Genomic DNA, 18635 nt, shown 5'->3' with positions numbered 1-18635 from the left:
AAGCTCGGAATCCTAACCCAATGCCCATCTCGAATTTATAACACGAATCGTGCCGATAGCAAACCAGTCTAGTACATCCCGAATTGATTGGTTTGGCACGTCCCAAACTGGCCGATTCTGCATGGTTCGGAACCATGCTGGCTACTTATTGTCTGAAATTCTGTTAAAAGTCAGCAATTGAAGCCTAGGGTATTGGAACTTTTGGAACATTATGAATATGTTTTATTTTGCGTTAGACTTGCAATAGTCTTCCTTATGGTCTTTTGTAACCGTATTTATGCTTTTTGTATCTGATAAGTAGGATCTACTTTTGGAATGTCAATATTTGGTTCTTCTTATCTGTTTGTTGTCATACTCTAATTTGATGCAAACACATGGCATTCGCCAAACACTTTTTGGTGGGTTCTATCAAGAGTTGAACTCTTCCCAACAATGAGTTTGGTTCCATCATGTGATGCTTTTACAAAGGCTGAGGATGGAGATGTTAAAAAACTGTTTTGGTGAAATATTATGTTTTGATTTCTTGAGTCAGTTTTGGTTTTCGGAGGAGGAATGTTTATTTTAGTAGCAATACTATTTGTAAGGTGTGTAAAACCATCCTTTTGGTTTTTCGAAGCTTTTACATTTACAGCATCCTTTTTCATCATTTATAACTTAGGAAATGAACAATCCTATGTCATAAGTTATTCTTATGAGCTCTATTGAAGATCTACAAGAACATCACCATTAACTAGTGTCACACGTTAGAACATATACATCAAACAGGTTACACTAATTAAATCTAATGATACTCAAGAGTGACATAGTGAACTAATTCATTATGAGTTAGTGGTTAACAATAAAGAAAAGGTTTTCTCAGGAAAAAAAAGAAAGAAAGAAAAGCTTTTGAAATTCTATATAAAAATTGAACCCCCTTAATATGATACTTATGTCAACAGAAATGATGCGCATGGCTTATTTAAGAGGAAGGAGCATATGATGGATGGTTTGTGATCCCATCAATTATGATTCTTTAGAGTAGATGTGTGTGTGACTTATAAAGGAGAAGCATTTGTTGAACAACTGTGACTTGATAAATATACTCCCTGTTGTTTTTGTACTTTGTTTTTCTTAGTTATTGATTAGATAGTGAACAGTGCATTTATTAAACTAAGTGTATTTATTGAGGTAGAGTGAGACAAATTGTCTTACAACTCCACATACAAGCATAAGGAGGACCCAGAAAAAAGCATTTTCCATGGATGTAGTAAGAAATAAGATAATTGTTCTCAATTTTTATCTTTTCTATTCTATAGTGTCCTAAAAGATTTATATAAATTGGTTAGTTAATCATATGCCTCTTTATTTGTTGTCTTTCATCTTGATGATGAAATACTTGGGTATGTATTTGAACTATACTCTTATATTTGTGCCCATGCAGTACTAGACACATCTTCAATCACCAGTAAGGTTAAGCAGATCTTTCATTGTTATTTTCATATATGTTCTAATCACATTCAATTCTTGGAAAACAACTTTTGCTCAGGTACTAACTGATGTAAACTAATTCTGGGATATTTTTCTTTTCTTTTTTTTTTTGAATATGGTCTCAATAGAAATAGAGTTGTTTTAGGTGGGTCTGTACATCAAACAAACTGAATGAGCAGAACTTTTAGGGTTTAAATATTAAAAAATAAGTTTGTTGTTCATACAATCAAGGCTTTAAAGTTGGTTTTATTACCTGTCCCCGGTCAGTGGACAGCAGGGTATGCCCCAATATGTGCCATGCCATCCTAGGGTATGAATCTTTATGGCCCTGGTAGGTCATCATGCTAGTGGTACACTCTTTATGTATTATCCTCCCCTAACTACTGCATTGTCTGTCTTGTGGGCTTGTCGGCATCCTCCTTATTTTCCATGTTCTTGTTGTGTATTTGGTGGTCGTACCACTAATTGTACTTATCAAGGTTTGTCGTAACATACTGAACTGGATGGAACGGGGTGTGATATATTGAACTAGGTGGTATGGGGTGGGCCAGTATGCGGTAGAGGGCATATCATTGGTTCGGTCTCGATATGTGGTATAGAGGGCATATGGATACTTAGTATGCTGAACCGGTCTCATATAACATAGTAACAGATTGGCATGGGTACGGAGTCTAGTACCGAGATGGCGAACCTTGGTATTTGTAAATTTCATGTATTGTGCATGATAATATGCAACTTGAGCAGTCTGTATGGGTATCAACATTGAAACACCAGCTGCATCAAGATGGTGTGGAGTTGTTTGACTATATTGGTAGGCCTTGCATGTGATTGATCATTGGAGATGATGAAGGAGATCTCTCATATGATGACCAAAAGTCGAAGGTATCGTGCAATCTATAATCATATGACATAAGGGATGTGGATGATCCACCCTACTATGAATATTGATCATTAGCATTGGACCATCTTATTGAGCCAACTTCCTCTGTGATAGCATCCATGTCCTCCTGATGTCCCCATTCAGAGCTTTGGTACTCCTTGTGGCTATTTGTAGCTTCCACTTTCCCCTGCCCCTACTTCTTCAGTATGACCTTGCGGGAGTAGGATGATTTCCTGTCTACCTCCGACAATGAGATCAGAATCCTTGGTGTAGTGACCAATTGACCTTATAGGTAAATGGGCCTACTGACCCCGATGATTCTGCTTGTGTCTCATAGCTACATTGAGATTAGAGTCCTACAACCTTAGCTGTTGCATTTTCATTGTTGTCGTGTCTAGATAATTTGGGCAAGTCATAAGCCAAAGCATCTAAACAAGGTTCGCTATCTTGATACTGGGCCTCATATCGGTGCCAACTTGTTACTGTGTTGGTATGAGGCCGGTTCAGCATACCGAGTGTTGGTATATACCCCCCGTATCATATATTGGATACCAAATCAGTATGGTATGGTATGTCCTGTACCGTCTAGTTTGGAGTGGTACAACAAACCTTGATCTAAAGCATCAATAGTTTTCTCTTTAGTACTACTATGATACTTTTTTTTGCTCAGCCTCACTAATTTGAGTAGCACTACTTGCTGGTTCTGATGTTCTTAGTTGCACCTTTATTCTTCCCGCCATCATGTTTTTGATATTGTGGTTGGCCTTGGTCCCTTGGCTGGCCCTTGCACCCTATCATGCTTGATAACATGAGCTACAGAGCACTGTAATGTGCTCCTGCTGTTCATTTGAATCCTTAATGAACCAGTCATCATCTTCATTACATCTTCCCACTCATCTCCTTGCCCTTGGCCTGAGTCACCCATTAGGTTTCTCATGTTCCCCTCAGCTTATTGATAGACATCTTGAACCCTGGCCTGCTCTGTGATAAAGGGGTAAGGTGCAGGAGGAACATTAGGCTTGTGCAGCTCTGTGTCCTCTTGGTTTTGTTAATCCTCAAGTTGGCTGATCATAGGTTCTTCTTGTCACGTATGATCTCTGTGCTAAGAAGATCAACACACACCTCTCCTTTTGTGCTGGCTAGCACACTTTAGCATTACAGGCATGACATAGTGCATGTATAACAACTTCTCACACAGGCCATGTGCGAGGTCATCTCTTACTTTTGAATGGATAAGTACCAATATGCTTTAGTTCCTCTCACACCCATTGAACAAAATGTTTTGCGAGTGGATGTCAAATACAATCATTTAGATTTGGTATGTTTCTAGCATACAAAATCTACCAATCATCTGCAAGCGAAAAGTATTCATGTAAGCCCATTTGAAGGCATTCTACTAGTAAGTAGTAGTGCATGAATTGAGTTCGGTAAATATGTATTTTGTAGTGAATCACACTGGGCTCAAGCTTATCTTTCCCAACAACTGCATTGGCTTCTCCTAAGCATGTATGACTGGCTAAATATTTCTCCATTGATTCAAATCCATTCATGTTAGGATGATGTTTGGGACTCGAACTTAATTATACTGATAGGCTAGCCAGGCTATCTAGGACACAGTATTACCCCTCTAAGAGTAATATATGCCTCTTTTCTGAATCATCAAGTCTATTCTCCAGTATCTTTAAAGCTAGTAGGAGATGATCTCGAACAGCCATATGGTGCCTGTATTGATAGGCTGGGTACAAATAATAATCTGTAAGAGACTGATCATAGTGATGTCTAGTAAATTATGTTACTAGAATGCAGTAAGTAGGAACTGACAAAATAAATGCGAGTTGTCGTACCTGCTACATGCATATTCCTGCCCCTCTGCATTTCCAATTCTCATCAATAATACTAAAGTATGTTTGATAATTGGGGGTATGTTTGCTTTTCCTCATGCAAATGTGTGTGCATGCCTTGAGATATGTTAAGATGTTAGTGTTGTAAGTTTCTCAACATCCAATCATGTAAATATATTGGATGAATCAAAGTATTGTTGACTTTTAGAAGCAAAATCTTGTTCGCATTTATTCTTAGATGATATCGTTGACCTTCTTTTATCCTATTTCTAGAACTGGATTTGTAAGAGTCAGTTTTGTTGATTGTACCTATCTTTTCATTTTAAATCCACTTCTAGGTCTATATGTTAAGGATTGAATTAATTTTTTGTTTATATTATGGACCATCAGGCAGCATGGGTTGCAGGGCAGTATGCTCATATCAACTTTCAAGACCCAAACAATTTTCGCAGAGCATTACATTCTGTTGTCTCAGGATTGCATGATCCAGAGCTTCCTGTGCGTGTTGATTCAGTCTTTGCATTGCGCTCTTTCGTTGAAGCGTGCAAAGGCATGTTTTCTTGGCCTCTTTCAACTTTTTATACTATTTATTTTTGTTCTTCTGAATTCTATGAGAGTGCTGTTTCTGATACAGATCTGAATGAGATCCGTCCAATTCTTCCTCAATTGCTTGATGGTATGTATTTTTTTTATAATTCTATAAATATCTGCATCTGAAGGAACATTATTTAATGGATTCTTAATTTCACTTGCAGAGTTTTTCAAACTCATGAATGAAGTTGAAAATGAGGACCTTGTCTTCACTCTTGAGACTATTGTGGACAAATTTGGTGAAGAGATGGCGCCATATGCTATTGGCTTATGCCAGAATCTGGTAATTTACTTGCATGTCTAACAATGCTTAATATATTCATGTGCTGTAATGCAGTTCCTTACCATATATATGCTGAAAATCTTTGCCTAGGCTGCTGCATTCTGGAGGTGCATGGATACCTCTGAAGCAGATGATGAGGCTGATGATTCAGGTGCTCTGGCAGCTGTTGGTTGTTTGCGTGCCATAAGCACAATTCTTGAGTCTGTGAGCAGGCTTCCCCATCTTTTTGTCCAAATTGAGCCTATATTACTACCTATAATGCGGAGAATGTTGACTACAGATGGTCAAGGTACGACTTCTACTTCTAGGATGCATATAACAGATGTAACTGATCAAATATGTGCAATGAACACAAGTAGTTCATATGCATGGTATCATTATTATCAAGCTGAACAAAAAATCCATGCATTGTGACATATACCTATGTCCAAAACATCATGAAGTTTGGCCTTTCCTCTTAGTGGCATTTTTCTGTCATATGATTGTCTAAATTAATAAACGTTTGGTATTATGCTGCTTGCTTCTGATGTTCTTGGAACCTATCAAGAGACATCTATTTCATGGTCGCAAAATTGTCATCATAATCTAGTTATTCTTTGATTCTCTGTGTTATGTCATTGTCCCTTTATCTTTGTTTGCTTGCTTAAGCAGGTCTTAGTTTGTTGTCAAGCAATTTGATAAATATTTGGAACTGCATCTATGCTTTCCCCTCTGGAAATTTTATTCTTAGGTGAAGATTGGATCTAGTAACTTTTTAGATCTGATTTTTAATTAAATCTTGAGAAAGGTGTGGGAATGAATAGTCTAACAAATCTAAAATTGCGAGGTCAAACAATCATGTTCAAAAGCCCATATTTGAGCAGGGAGTGTTTGTCAGAATGAATTGGAACCAAAAAAATAAATTTGTTGGTGTTCTAAACCATAAATTGACAAACCTGTCTGGTGTTGGTAACAATCTGTTTCATCATTGTTACTTGTTCATGTGACATGGTTGCCGAGTGTCTTGAGTGTTCTCATGTGTTGAAAATGGTAATTTCCAAACATCTAGGCATGGGAACATGGTATGAGCATGCGTATATACATGCATATTTATGTATGCAGTCCTTGTTTTGATGCTTATCCAAAAATGCAAAGTTGAAAAGAGAAAGATGAGAAATATATGCTATTTAACAAACAAAGTAATAGAGCAGCCATAAGTTTGCAAGTTGTTTAAGTTATTCCATAGATACATTGAAGATTACATAAGATGCGTTTAAGGTGCTTGAGTTAATAAATAACGACCGAAACTTTTTTGTTGAACAAATAGTGAGACTGCACTTATAGTTTTAATAATTGTATTCTGAGAATCCCCTAAATAACACTCCAAAAAAATGTGCCAAGTGTCAGCACTTCTTACTGAAGTCAGCTTCTGCAATCTGGATAAGTTTTAACAAGAATTGCTAACCAGCCTTATGCTATATATTTTGTGTATGTTCTGGCTTTTAAATCACACTGATTTTGATTAAGTTGTTCATTCTTTTAATGATAGGCTGCTAATTTGATGTCAATCCTTCATCATGGTATTCCGAACCTGTCCGAACCGGCTGGTACATCCCGTACCGTACCGTACCGGTGGAGAACTGGTTTGGTTCAGGCCGATTTTTCGAAAAATAGCCTGAATCTGACCGAACTGGTCAGTTCGGTATGGTAGTGGCCCGAACTGCCCAATACCGAGCGGTTTGATCCGGTATGGTGCGGTACGGTACCGGTACCGGTTCGGTTCGATTTGGTTTGGTTTTCTTTCTTTTTCTTTTTTTTGGCTATTGGGTGGGATTTTTTTTGAATTTTTAATTGTCTGTACCATATCGTACCAACCAGGAATTGGTACGGGCCTCGGTACCGGTTCCTGAAATCTTGCCTCTGCCTTTTCTATAATTGCTCTTGATCAGCATTATTGGTCTTTGAGCTTGGAGTCATGTGTTGATTTATATAGTAGAAGATATGTCTATATGTGCTTGAGTAATAATTCTCCCCTCTTTTAGCTTTTTATTTTAAATGTTACTTGTTTGTTGTGCATATTTTTTTTTTCTAATATATGTTAAATAGTAACTAGCAGCCTTTGTTGTTTTCTCATTTGTTGATTATCTAGTTTAGTTGCAAGTAGTAAATTTTTTGTTAATCTTATCAAGTCCAAGGATGTTATTTGGCAACGATCTCTGATTTTTTCATTTGTTGTGTATGTTAATGTCTCTTTATTGCATATATAAGATTCAGTTAACATTTGCCAATAGGAGGTCTTTTGGAAAGCTTGCATCCTCCTTATGAACCTATTTTCTCTTGTTATCTTGTTTCATCTCTTCCTGAAAGTCTGCAGCATCCTTGTGAATTGAACTTATGTTTCTCTTGTTTCTCTCTTTACAATTGGCAGATGTTTTTGAAGAAGTTTTGGAAATTGTCTCCTATATGACATTTGTCTCCCCAACAATTTCATTGGAGATGTGGAGTCTTTGGCCTTTGATAATGGAAGCTCTTCATGATTGGGCTATTGATTACTTTGAAAGTAAGTCATATATTCTGATGTGCTCATTTCCGTTAATTATATTTCTGAAGCTTCTATACTCATTTTTGACATTTTTGTTTCTCTCTTCAATGGAATAAAGGGCTTTGCTTGGTAGGTCAGGCTTTGTATTACAATTTCTGTCTGCTGATGTTGTCATCTCATTTTACGTTCCATATATGCTTTGCATATTTTTGAACATATGATATATTGACTTTTGCAATGAAAATATACTTGATTATTTTCTGTTATGCTGGTTATGCTAAATTTTTCATAACTTTTCTTTTTTCAAAATTTTGATTTGCAGTTTACCAATGCATAGAAAAATATAACTTCTTATGTTGAAATTTCAGGATGTTTTCTAATTGAATTTTTTGATTTACTGAAATATTTTCATTCTGGTTGGGACAAGTTGAGTAAAAGATGCAAGTTATGTATTAGGATGTGTCACTAGTGATTTTAATGAATAATAACTGACTTTGGCTAAATCCATGCGATGAATACATGTTTTTTTTTTTTTTTGCTGTGCATGATATAGAATCTGATATAATTGAAGCTAGTTTATTATGGAGCACATCTAGGCCTGTCACTGTTTCAAACTTTTATCGGCCTGTCTTTTCTCAACATGAGCTGATTGCGTGGAGAGAATGCAAGATGTGCTTTTGCCACACATACCCTTCACTATTTCTGAACCTTGAGTTGGGTTATATGTTGTCTTTCTCAGCTTGATGGAACAATGCTTTTGCAGACTGAAAAACTAACCAAAGTTCAGCCATATTTCCCAATCCTAGAATACAGTGTGCTTGTCTTCAGCTATAATGAGTGCAAGCTTATCAAACTAGAATTTATGAAAAATGGAACATGTATCAACTAAAAACTTAGTCCTGGATATAGGTCAATAATTCCAGGTAATGTATGTAATGACCAAAATCTGCAATGCATATTGGGCACAAGAAGGAGGGTTATTCTATTTATAGTGATAAAGAAATAAAACTTTCTGCAACCTAAAAATAGTAGGTTTTGTTCTCCCATTAGGGAGGAGGTTGGATCTGTTTCCTGCGATGGATGCCTGGGTGCAGCTTGCTTTTCAATTGGTGTCTGGAGCAGATGTCAACTTATATCAACAAAACCTCAGTGAAATCAGTATCTGATGTGATCACGGGAAAGTGAAACTTGTGGACTTTTGATAAATGTGGCTAGCTGCCTAGATAAATATGTTGGATTTTTCTTGGGCATGATCTACTGTACCATCCAGTATAGGATGTACTGTATCATATTGGTACAGTGTTTCGTACCATACTAACACTTAGTATACTGCCTTATACTGTACCAAACTGCGTACCAGTGCTGTTATAGGATGGTATTGGTACGGGTCTGGTACCAAGATGGTGAACTTTACTTGGGTTGTTATGCTGTGATGTAAGCAAGCAATAAAAATATTTGAGGTTTTGAGGGCTTAGGAGCGGAAAGGATGTATCTAGGTTCGAGATTTTGGGCTTAGAAAAAGGAATATTAATGGCGCAGATTTTTTAATAGGAAATGTCCAAGAACTAAGGCTGGGTAATTTTTTTTATCCTATGGGATTCAGGCTGGTCCACTCCATAGGTTCTTGGGTATTTCTGAATACAGACCTAGCCCAAGCTCATTATTTCCAACTGTATAGACCTAACCCATGAATCCTATGGTATTTTGGGCTCATGAATCCAAACAGGCCCTAAGTAGTTTCCAGAAGCAGGTCTGGTGTAGGTATAGGGAATCAGATCTCTTAAAAAAATAATAAGAAAACACTTAGGAAATGGCTGTGGGTATGAGTTTCCAAGGAGATGCGGAACTAAATAGAAGATTCCCACTATCAAGCTTCAAAATAAGTTGCAGGCAAAACCAGAGGTCTGAACAACCGTTTATCTGATTCTACCAATAATTAGAAGTGCTCATGCTCTTTGGATCCTCAGAGAAGGCAAATCTTCAGAGACTGCTTCTTTACCATTAGAGGAGGAGACAGAGGAGGATGAGAAGGAGCAGGAGGTTTGAAATGATTATTTCTTTTGCCGCTGACTAGTAATCAGGCTGCATGGAATGTACGTTCCATCATTAAGTTGTTTTTACAGATATCTGCATATCCAGATGATGCATTAGTGATTTTGATTTTGTGTTTATTTCTATTTCTAATGAATATTATTTGGTTATTTTTTATAAATTTTCTTACTAAAATTTGAGAACCTGTCCACCTTTTTTTTTTTCATGCAATTTCATCTAATAAAAAGCAGATATATATAAAGTCTACCTGCATTTATCTGTTTTCTTTCTTTGTTTGTTATATGCTTTGTTAATTTGAGTTGCATTCAACACTTCATGCACCAGTATTTTTTTAAATAAGTTTTCCAGCATCCCTGTCTTCCATTTTTAATTTTACCTCAAGATCTTACATGGTTATTTTGATGTAGATATTCTTGTTCCATTGGACAACTACATATCCAGGGGTACCGCACATTTTCTTGCCTGCAAAGATCCTGACTACCAGCAAAACTTATGGAATATACTTTCATCTGTGAGTCATGTTTTTTTTTTTGCTTCTTTTTTTTTTTTTTGTAAACTTCAGTCTTCCTGGAATTTCTACTGTTCTTCCCCAAAAAATCCAATACTATGGATTTTGTTGTCAATATGAAATATTAAATTCTGAATATTGTTGGGATCAGGACCAAGTGATAAATCATGGATTGATTGGATCCCTTGTAGATTGAATCACAAATCAATGAAATTTAATTTTACCTCAAGCTGGAGGTTATGATCCAAGGTATTGTGGATCCATGATATGGATCTTGATCTTTTGATCTGAACTGATACTGACTTGGAGACAATATCCAGATGGTTTATGCTCATTTTGATTTGGATCTGAGGACTCAGTACATGGATATTAACATTTTAGCAGCAGTGATCCTAATTGCTGTTTATGCTCGATCAGGAAAAATATTGATGAAGCAAAAATTCTATTTTTTGATGCAAATCGATTGAGAAACCTATATATTATGTGTTATGCAGATTATGTCTGACAGAAACATGGAAGACAATGACATTGAGCCTGCACCAAAGCTTATTGAAGTAGTATTCCAAAATTGCAAAGGTCAAGTGGATCAATGGGTTGAGCCATATCTCAGGGTTACAATTGATCGATTGCGTCGAACAGAAAAGCCACGCTTAAAATGTCTACTAATACAAGTGGTATGAGCTGAGATACAACTGTTGTTTTTCTGCACCTACTTGTTTTTATAGTCTTATAGACATGCTGATAGCATATAGTCATCTAACATTATGGATGCTTTTTATATGTTCTTATATATTATTGTTTTATATAGCACATAAAATTTTAGCTTTTGTATGTCTTAAATCTAGCTAATCATAGTTGCAAGCTTTTTCTCTCTCAGTTTTCGGTAACTATGGGTAAACTAAGAAACCAATCCTATTGATATTTACAGCCTTAGTAGCTAATCTGACTGCAAGCATACTCATCATGGGTGCTTAGGTAGGCATCTAGGTGTGGCCTGCTCAGATGTCCTAGCATGGGGCCAAATGCCTAACCTTCTGGACACCCACCTGGTGACCAGGCCATGCTTGGGGGCCCTTTTTGATTGGGTATATGATAACCCACCCAACCTGATGTGGGCTGATCCAGAGTCCAAACCATCTGTATGCGTGAGAGAGAGAGAGACAGGTTTTGACCACTCTGCAGCAGGTTGGAGCTCGATGGTTAAATCTACTCTCTGGGCTCCTTTCTTCTTGATCTGCTCAAAAGCTTAACTACTTTATGTTCATTAAGCTTGGATTCCCTATTTAGATGTTGTTTGTTATTTTAAGCTTTCTGTCTGTTTTATTGTAAAAACTTGTTCATTCTACAGATTGCAGATGCTCTTTATTACAATGCTTCCTTGACACTTGGGACTTTACATAAGCTTGGGGTTGCAACAGAAGTCTTCAGTCTCTGGTTCCAGATGCTGCAGCAAGTTAAAAAAAGTGGTTTACTTGCAAATTTTAAGAGGTAAAATTGTTATTTCTTGCTCTTCCTATGTTCTTTTCTTATATTATCTTTTGCCTTCCTGGTGGCATCAATATCCTCCTGTTATGCAGAGAATATGACAAAAAAGTTTGCTGCCTGGGATTGACTTCGCTTCTTGGCCTTCCTGCGGACCAATTACCAGGGGAAGCATTGGAACGTGTCTTCAAAGCAACACTTGACCTGCTTGTTTCTTACAAAAATCAAGTTGCAGGTGTGACATCTAATTGTCCTTTTGTGCTATTGCTTTGTATTGTTTCTGTAATGCCATTTTTTATTTTTTAATTTTTAATCCCTCAGGTTGGTTACCTAGACGGTCTCTTCTTTTGATTGTTTCAAAATGCTGCAATCTTTTAGTTTTCTGAGAAGCATCTTGTTGTGCATAGTCTTGTTTTCAGTTGGCCACGCTCTTTTTCAATCGTACTAGCTCCACCTATGATGTCTCAAAACTTTATTCTGTATTCCAAATGTCTTTATTTGGGTCATTTTTCGCATATAGGCCTTGCTCTGTTGATTCATTTCTAAATAACTTTTTGACTGATTGCTTTGATCCTGGGTCATTCTTTGAACTTGTCTATCATGTTATTTTGTTGTATATTAAACTATCTATGTTATGCTTGTGTTTCCATTTTCATCATTTCTCTTGCTTTGCTTACCCTTCTTTTGCTCCTTCGAGCAATTGTGAAACTAAATGATCTCTGGTTACCCCTTTTATTGGGTTTCCATGGACAGAGAGTAACAAGCAAAATGATGTTGATGATGATGATATGGATGGCCTTGAGGCTGATGAGGAAGATGAGGAAGAAGATGATTCTGACAGGGAAATGGGAGTTGATGCTGAGGATGGAGATGAAGCAGACAGCCTCAAGCTCCAAAAGCTAGCTGCAGAGGTTAGTAGTATAAGCATCAAGTCCTTTCACTAGCCCTCCTGAATGGTTGTAGTGTCAGTCTACCATCAGGTTTCTTCCCCTACTAGAAAGAATCTTGTGGTTTTTGAGAGTTTTAGAGCTTTGTGTTCATGTTATCTAAGTAGAATCTCTTTAAACCAAGCATAAGCTTTTTAGTCTAAATTTTGGTTTGGAACTATGGGCTTATTAGCAAAAAATTTCAGTTTTTTTTTTGTTGTGTCATATTCAAGTTTTGATTCCCCACAGATATTTTATCTTACTTTGTCACATCTTGAAAATGAGCTTTTTTTCATTTCTTATATACATTTGGGCTGTTTCTCTGGATCAAGGTATAGTTTATATAAGCTTGAGAGTGTTTTATTGGTGGCTATCTACCAAACATTAACATAAAATAATTGCTATAATAATAGGTTTGAGGACTTATTGCTTATACATTCTATGTCCATTAAATTGAGTATTAACTGTCAGTCCCTTACACTTGGCATAAATCATTCTCATATGTGGTTTATTCAGATGAATGTGTAAATCATGTGTACATCGACACTTGATATACTTACTAGGAAAAAACATATTTGAAGGAAAAAAAATGATATGTTTAGTAATATAAAGAAGTAAAAACATACAAGTAGTAAAGCTTGTACAGTCCAACAATGAAGAAACCAGAATCAGGTATGTTACGTTTAATGCCGGGATCATCAGCTAGGTACTGGAAGAAATGTATAGCAATGCAATGTGGTGACATTTAGTTAATACGATTTTCAAAGTGAAATTTCTCTATGAGTATCTCTTTGTCAGCTTGGGCATCAAGTTTCATGATTTTGATGTTAGATCTTTTTCTTCTTTGCTGTTAACATTTTTTGATTAGATGTTACACCTCGTTATGTACATGAAACCATTGGCTTAATTTGGTGATATATGAAAAATGAAGCTCAACTGTTAGCAATATTATGCCACACTTTGGACTTATGTCTGGAACTCTGAAACTTAGTAGCCAGAATGTTCTACCTAGTTAATGCAACCACGTTGAAATCTTCATGAAATCTCGAACCTTCACCTGCTTTCTAAGCACTTTTTCATTCAAAGTGTTTCTAAAATATCTGCTTCCTTGTACTAACACCTCACTCCTGTACCCACACTAAGCTTTGATATCAAAGTTAATTTCCAACTTTGGCTAAACTAGGCTAAACTTAGTGTTTTTTTCAAAGTTTTGGCCGCTTGCAAGGTCAGAGATTGGTGGATATATGGGATGGTTATGCTTCTTTCCCATTTCTTCATTTCTTTAAACGTCAAGAAGCATTCTCTCTAGATTAGACTAAGACTGCAAATTTAAGAAGTGAAGAGTTTCCACATCAGATTCTAAAGAGATTTGCAGAAAGGTATTAGATTACCATAACAAAGATCTAAACTTTTGTTGTAGATTCGCTATCCTAAGGCTCAAATCTTATTAACAATTTTTTTGAATGTTAGTAAGCATTAGATGTTGCAAATGAAGTTGGGTTTTTAAGTTAGAATGGCTCTAGAGGCCTCAGGCCAGTGAGGTCCATTTCCAGCACCATGGGAAAAGGATCTTGTGTGTTTGACATTTGCAAATGAAGAGTAACGTTGTTGAATAGGGGTGCAGTCAAGTCGAGCCGAGTTGAGTAGCGGGGAGCTTGAGCTCGACTCAATTCAAAATACTCGGGCTCAAAACTTGACTTGAGATTGATTGAGCCTTGATATCCTAAGCTCGAGTTTGGTTTGATGAAAAATAAGCAAGACTCGAGATCGACTTGAATATCAACTGAGACATATTCGAGCTCGAGTTCAAGCTCGAAATCAAGCTTTAACCTACTAATACTATATATATTAATATATATTACAAAAAAAATAATATATATTAAAAAAATATATAAACTCGAGTAGGCTCGTGAACTCAATAATAACTAAGTCGAGTCAAGTTTGGATTCGAGTCGAGCTCCAGTAGCTTGCGAGCAACTCAACTCATTTGCACCCCTATTGTTGAATCACTATTAGAGGTTGCAACGGCTCTTATTTGACCGTGGTGTTAATGTTAGGACTAGCAGTTGAGTGTATTGCATGAAGTTGTTGTTCCTTACCTTGTGGTTTAAAGATCTAGCAGCTAAAATTTTAATTTGGAATTTCGTTGGCAGATTCTTCTAATAGTAGCCTGTTGGCTACCACACAATTTGATCTTCCCATGGCATAGCTATTCAAGTTGTCTAAAGACCACAATGATTGCTATGTTATATGCTATCAAACTAATGTCAAGATTAGAAGTATATTGGATGCCTATTGTATGTGCACCATATTTTTATGAAATGGACATGGTCTTGGCATAATCCAACTGAACTTTGGAACCTCTGATTTTAATGTGCTCCATGTATTCGAAGCCAGCATATGAGTTTCTTTGTCATTGCTTTGAGTTCCGAAGATGGCTTGGAAAGTAATAATTGAAGACTCTATGATTTGATCAAGGAGAAGGATGTAATTCCCTTACCCCACTCAACTTAAATTTCTTAAGAAAATTTTAGGAGAAGTAGAAAAATTGTTGAAAGTAGGGTTTAGGTCCTCATTTCTTTCATGAGTTTCATAATCCTTTTTTAAACTAGTGAGATCTGCCTTTGCATGATACATTGTTGTATTCCCTTTTTAGTTAGAAGAGGATGCAACTTTCAGATACAACTTTTCTGAGACATGACCAGTGGAAATAATCATTGAAAATGTTAAAATCCCGAAGAAGGTAGATTTCGACTCCTGATAATTTTGCTTTCATTTTCTCTTATATTCTTCTCAGATTTGAAGATATGTCTGATCAAAGTTTTTCTCTAGAAGGAAATTTTTTCTTTGATTGGCTCATTGCAGGGTCTAAATGATGGGATTTGGCCCTCATGCTTGGTGCGCCGCACCCTTTAGAGGGTGGTGCTATGTTGTACAGCTTGAAAAGCTATCTGATTTTGAAAAAAAAAAAGCACCTCAATCGGGCCTTCTATTGGCAAATTTTGTCTCTCTTAGACTTGTTCATTCCTTCCTGTAATAGCTAAAATGGTCCACACCGAGTCTGCTAATCCTTCTAGATCACTCCATTTCAGAGAACATAGTCTTTGATAGAAGTCAACCTCATTTATGAGTAATAACGACCAAAAATACATGCTTGAGGTTTATTTGAATGAGAGTTGACTTTAAGTCATCATTTGAATATTATGTAAGTTTTGAACTAATCTATCCTTTGCATGTGATATGTGTTCTTGGTGATATGTTTTCCAATGCAAGTTTTTCCTTATCATTAAATTTTCTGTATATTTTATTCATGACAAAATCAGGCGAGAGCTTTCCAGTCGAATGATTTTGATGATTTGGATGATGATTTTACTGATGATGAAGAGCTACAATCACCTATTGATGAGGTGGATCCTTTTATTTTCTTTGTCGAAACTGTCCATGGTAAGCATTCCTTTACGACTCCAAATCAGTTCTTATTTTGCTCTGGGTCAGTTCACTTCTTTTGTACATGTTAAAGAACAAAAACATCTAACATGTAACAATTATGTTCAGCTATGCAAGGGTCCAATCCAACTAGATTTCAGACCCTGATGCAGACCTTGGACTTCCACTATCAGGCACTTGCTAATGGCGTAGCTCGACATGCTGAACAGAGAAGAGTAGAGATTGAGAAAGAGAAGCTGGATAGCACAGCTAAGTGATAATCATCTACAGTGCTTGTTGGATCTCTTGGCATTCTTGTTGCCGATTGATCCATCAATATAGGGTTACAACTGAGGTAGGTTGCAGAGTCCCGTGTATTGGTTGGCTCTGTTGTGGAGAACCTATAGAGCCATTGTCTTCCCGCGGTCTGATTTGTCAGGGTTGTTCCAGATTCCTACAATTTTTCCCTCCCCCATGATAGGAGAAATTGAGGTTCCAGATTCAAGGTGGGGAATGATCTGTTGTCTATGGTAGTGCTCCTAGCACTTCTGTTGCTGGTTGGTGCTGGTTGTGACAGCTTCTCTGGTTGGGGTTGTCATGCCTATCAGTGCTTGTTGTTTTCCCTCTCTGTTTTTTTTTTACCCTTTTGAGGTATACAAGCTTTATTTCATTGGGATCAATTTCCCCTCATCAGCCGATCTGTCTGAGTTTTCATCAAGTGTCTTTGTTTCATAGTGAGGGTTATTAGTACAGAATGTATATGTTCTATCAGGAACTACTATGACGACAAATGAGAGGCAAGGTGAGAGGCTGTCATATAATTTTGTTGTGTCAAAAGTTTGTCTTTTTAGTTTTGTAAGTTCTCTGTTCTTCTCCCAAAAAAAGTCACAACCCTCGTTTGTATTTCAACAATCTATATTCTTTCCGTGGTAGTCATAATTGGAGGTTGGTTGGTTTTGTTGAAGTGGAAGTTTTCAAGGTTATCATAGCCATATTTGATTTTATCTATAAGAATAAATTTTAAAGCCATGTATGATTCATTTATACTAACATATTGATGGCATAAGAATAATAAGGAGCAAAATTATTTGGTAGATCATGATCAACTAGTGTGCTGGGGCTTTAGCTGTTATTTGTAGTGTAATGTTGCTATCTAACTTGTCACAGCTAAGTATGTTGGATTTTTTTTTTAACCTTAATTTTGATACATTGGAGTAAGTCATCAAATATCCATATGTATTTGCCATTCAGAGTGTTTTCTATATAAATTCTAATTGAAAATATGACAGACACAGTGGTAGGGTAAATGTTCATCGAAAACAAGGCCAGGCAGAGGACTATTGATCTATGTCAAGGTATGCATGGTGCCCGGTCTCCGCTCTTAACGAACGTGCGTCAACCGAACTTACCGAGAACTTGGTGCTAGAGGGGTGGCGAGAGTAATGGATGCGGAGACGATACCCTCCTCCCATTTCATAATATGATAGAGGTAAAGGTGAATCTTCATTCAAAAGGGATGAGCGCGTGGTGATGATTTCGGAACCAACCTTGGTGCATTGTTTTACACGCTTAAGACCCAGAGACTGCTTTGTTTTAAAGTGTGGCTTCTTGTTCAAGTATGCAACAAAGAATACACTTCTAAGGCGAGTCTGGCCCCAATAAGGTTAGTGTTTGTTATCTTAGGAGGAGTTCGGTCTAGGGTGATTATCTTGAGATCAAAGATGGCGTAGGTAGAGATGATAAGGTCATCATTTTTAATTGCAATATAATGATCTTTGATAACAGTGATTCTAAATCTCCTTCACTCCTTAAATCATTATCCAATTCAGTAATAAAATTTTTTTTCTTGAGATTAGATATCTAAGATTATCCTCGGTCAGCCATTCCGAGCTAAAATTTGAGGGATAAAACATGCCTCTCACCCAAACAGAAAAAATTGGTATATCAATATATCTAATATATTATATTAATATTATATATTATATTGATATTACATGATATAATATATATTATAATATATTATTGTCATATTATTATTCAATTATAATTTAAAAATATAATAAAAATGAATTATTGTACTTTATATTTATGGTATGAAATTTTTTAATATAATTCTTCCATTTACATATTTTCTTAATCAAAATAAATATTAGTATTAAAATAATAATATTTTATAATTATAAAAAAATATTAATTATATAATAATAACTAATATATTTTTATACGATTAACAATTTATAAGATTAGTAAATAGATTTTTATGAAATATATTAATGATTAACATATTAATAAATATATTAATTATTTATTATAATATATTTTAAGGATTAGCAAATAATTTTTTGAAATATAGTGAGGTAATTTTGGTACTATATAGTTAGTGATCTTGGATTTTCATAAATACCAAATAATTTACTCATTGATACTTAGCGATCTGCAATCATTAGAACATGGTCTACCAAATATGGTGATTTTAGATCATCATAGATCAGATTACTCTGGGATGAGGATCACCAATGATTTAACATCTCCTTGGTAGTTCTATTTGTGTCACTAAATGACATCTTAGTAGCTTAGTTATGGGCCAATTTTGGGCTTTTGAGTTTGTTCGTATATATGAGTTATGGATGTTGTACCTTTGAGTGTTGAGCTTTATTT

At 36.1% G+C, this 18635-nt stretch overlaps 1 protein-coding gene across 1 annotated transcript in view; it reads left to right on the top strand.

Annotated features, from left to right (window-relative positions):
• The window catches only part of LOC105034813 (importin beta-like SAD2), a 28674-nt gene extending 11733 nt beyond the window's left edge, over positions 1-16941 (top strand). Inside the window, exons 11-22 of the mRNA XM_010910109.4 lie at positions 4579-4738; positions 4823-4864; positions 4944-5062; positions 5153-5351; positions 7470-7601; positions 10043-10146; positions 10638-10817; positions 11492-11631; positions 11721-11860; positions 12379-12536; positions 15875-15995; positions 16107-16941. Coding sequence (XP_010908411.1) covers positions 4579-4738; positions 4823-4864; positions 4944-5062; positions 5153-5351; positions 7470-7601; positions 10043-10146; positions 10638-10817; positions 11492-11631; positions 11721-11860; positions 12379-12536; positions 15875-15995; positions 16107-16255 — 1644 coding nt within the window. The 3' untranslated portion in view covers positions 16256-16941. The remainder of the gene's footprint in view (positions 1-4578; positions 4739-4822; positions 4865-4943; positions 5063-5152; positions 5352-7469; positions 7602-10042; positions 10147-10637; positions 10818-11491; positions 11632-11720; positions 11861-12378; positions 12537-15874; positions 15996-16106) is intronic.
• The last annotated feature ends 1694 nt before the right edge of the window (positions 16942-18635 follow it).

Source organism: Elaeis guineensis, chromosome 1 (genome assembly GCF_000442705.2).
Source record: "Elaeis guineensis isolate ETL-2024a chromosome 1, EG11, whole genome shotgun sequence".
Taxonomy (NCBI): Eukaryota; Viridiplantae; Streptophyta; class Magnoliopsida; order Arecales; family Arecaceae; genus Elaeis; species Elaeis guineensis.
This window is presented reverse-complemented; position numbering and strand designations above follow the sequence as displayed.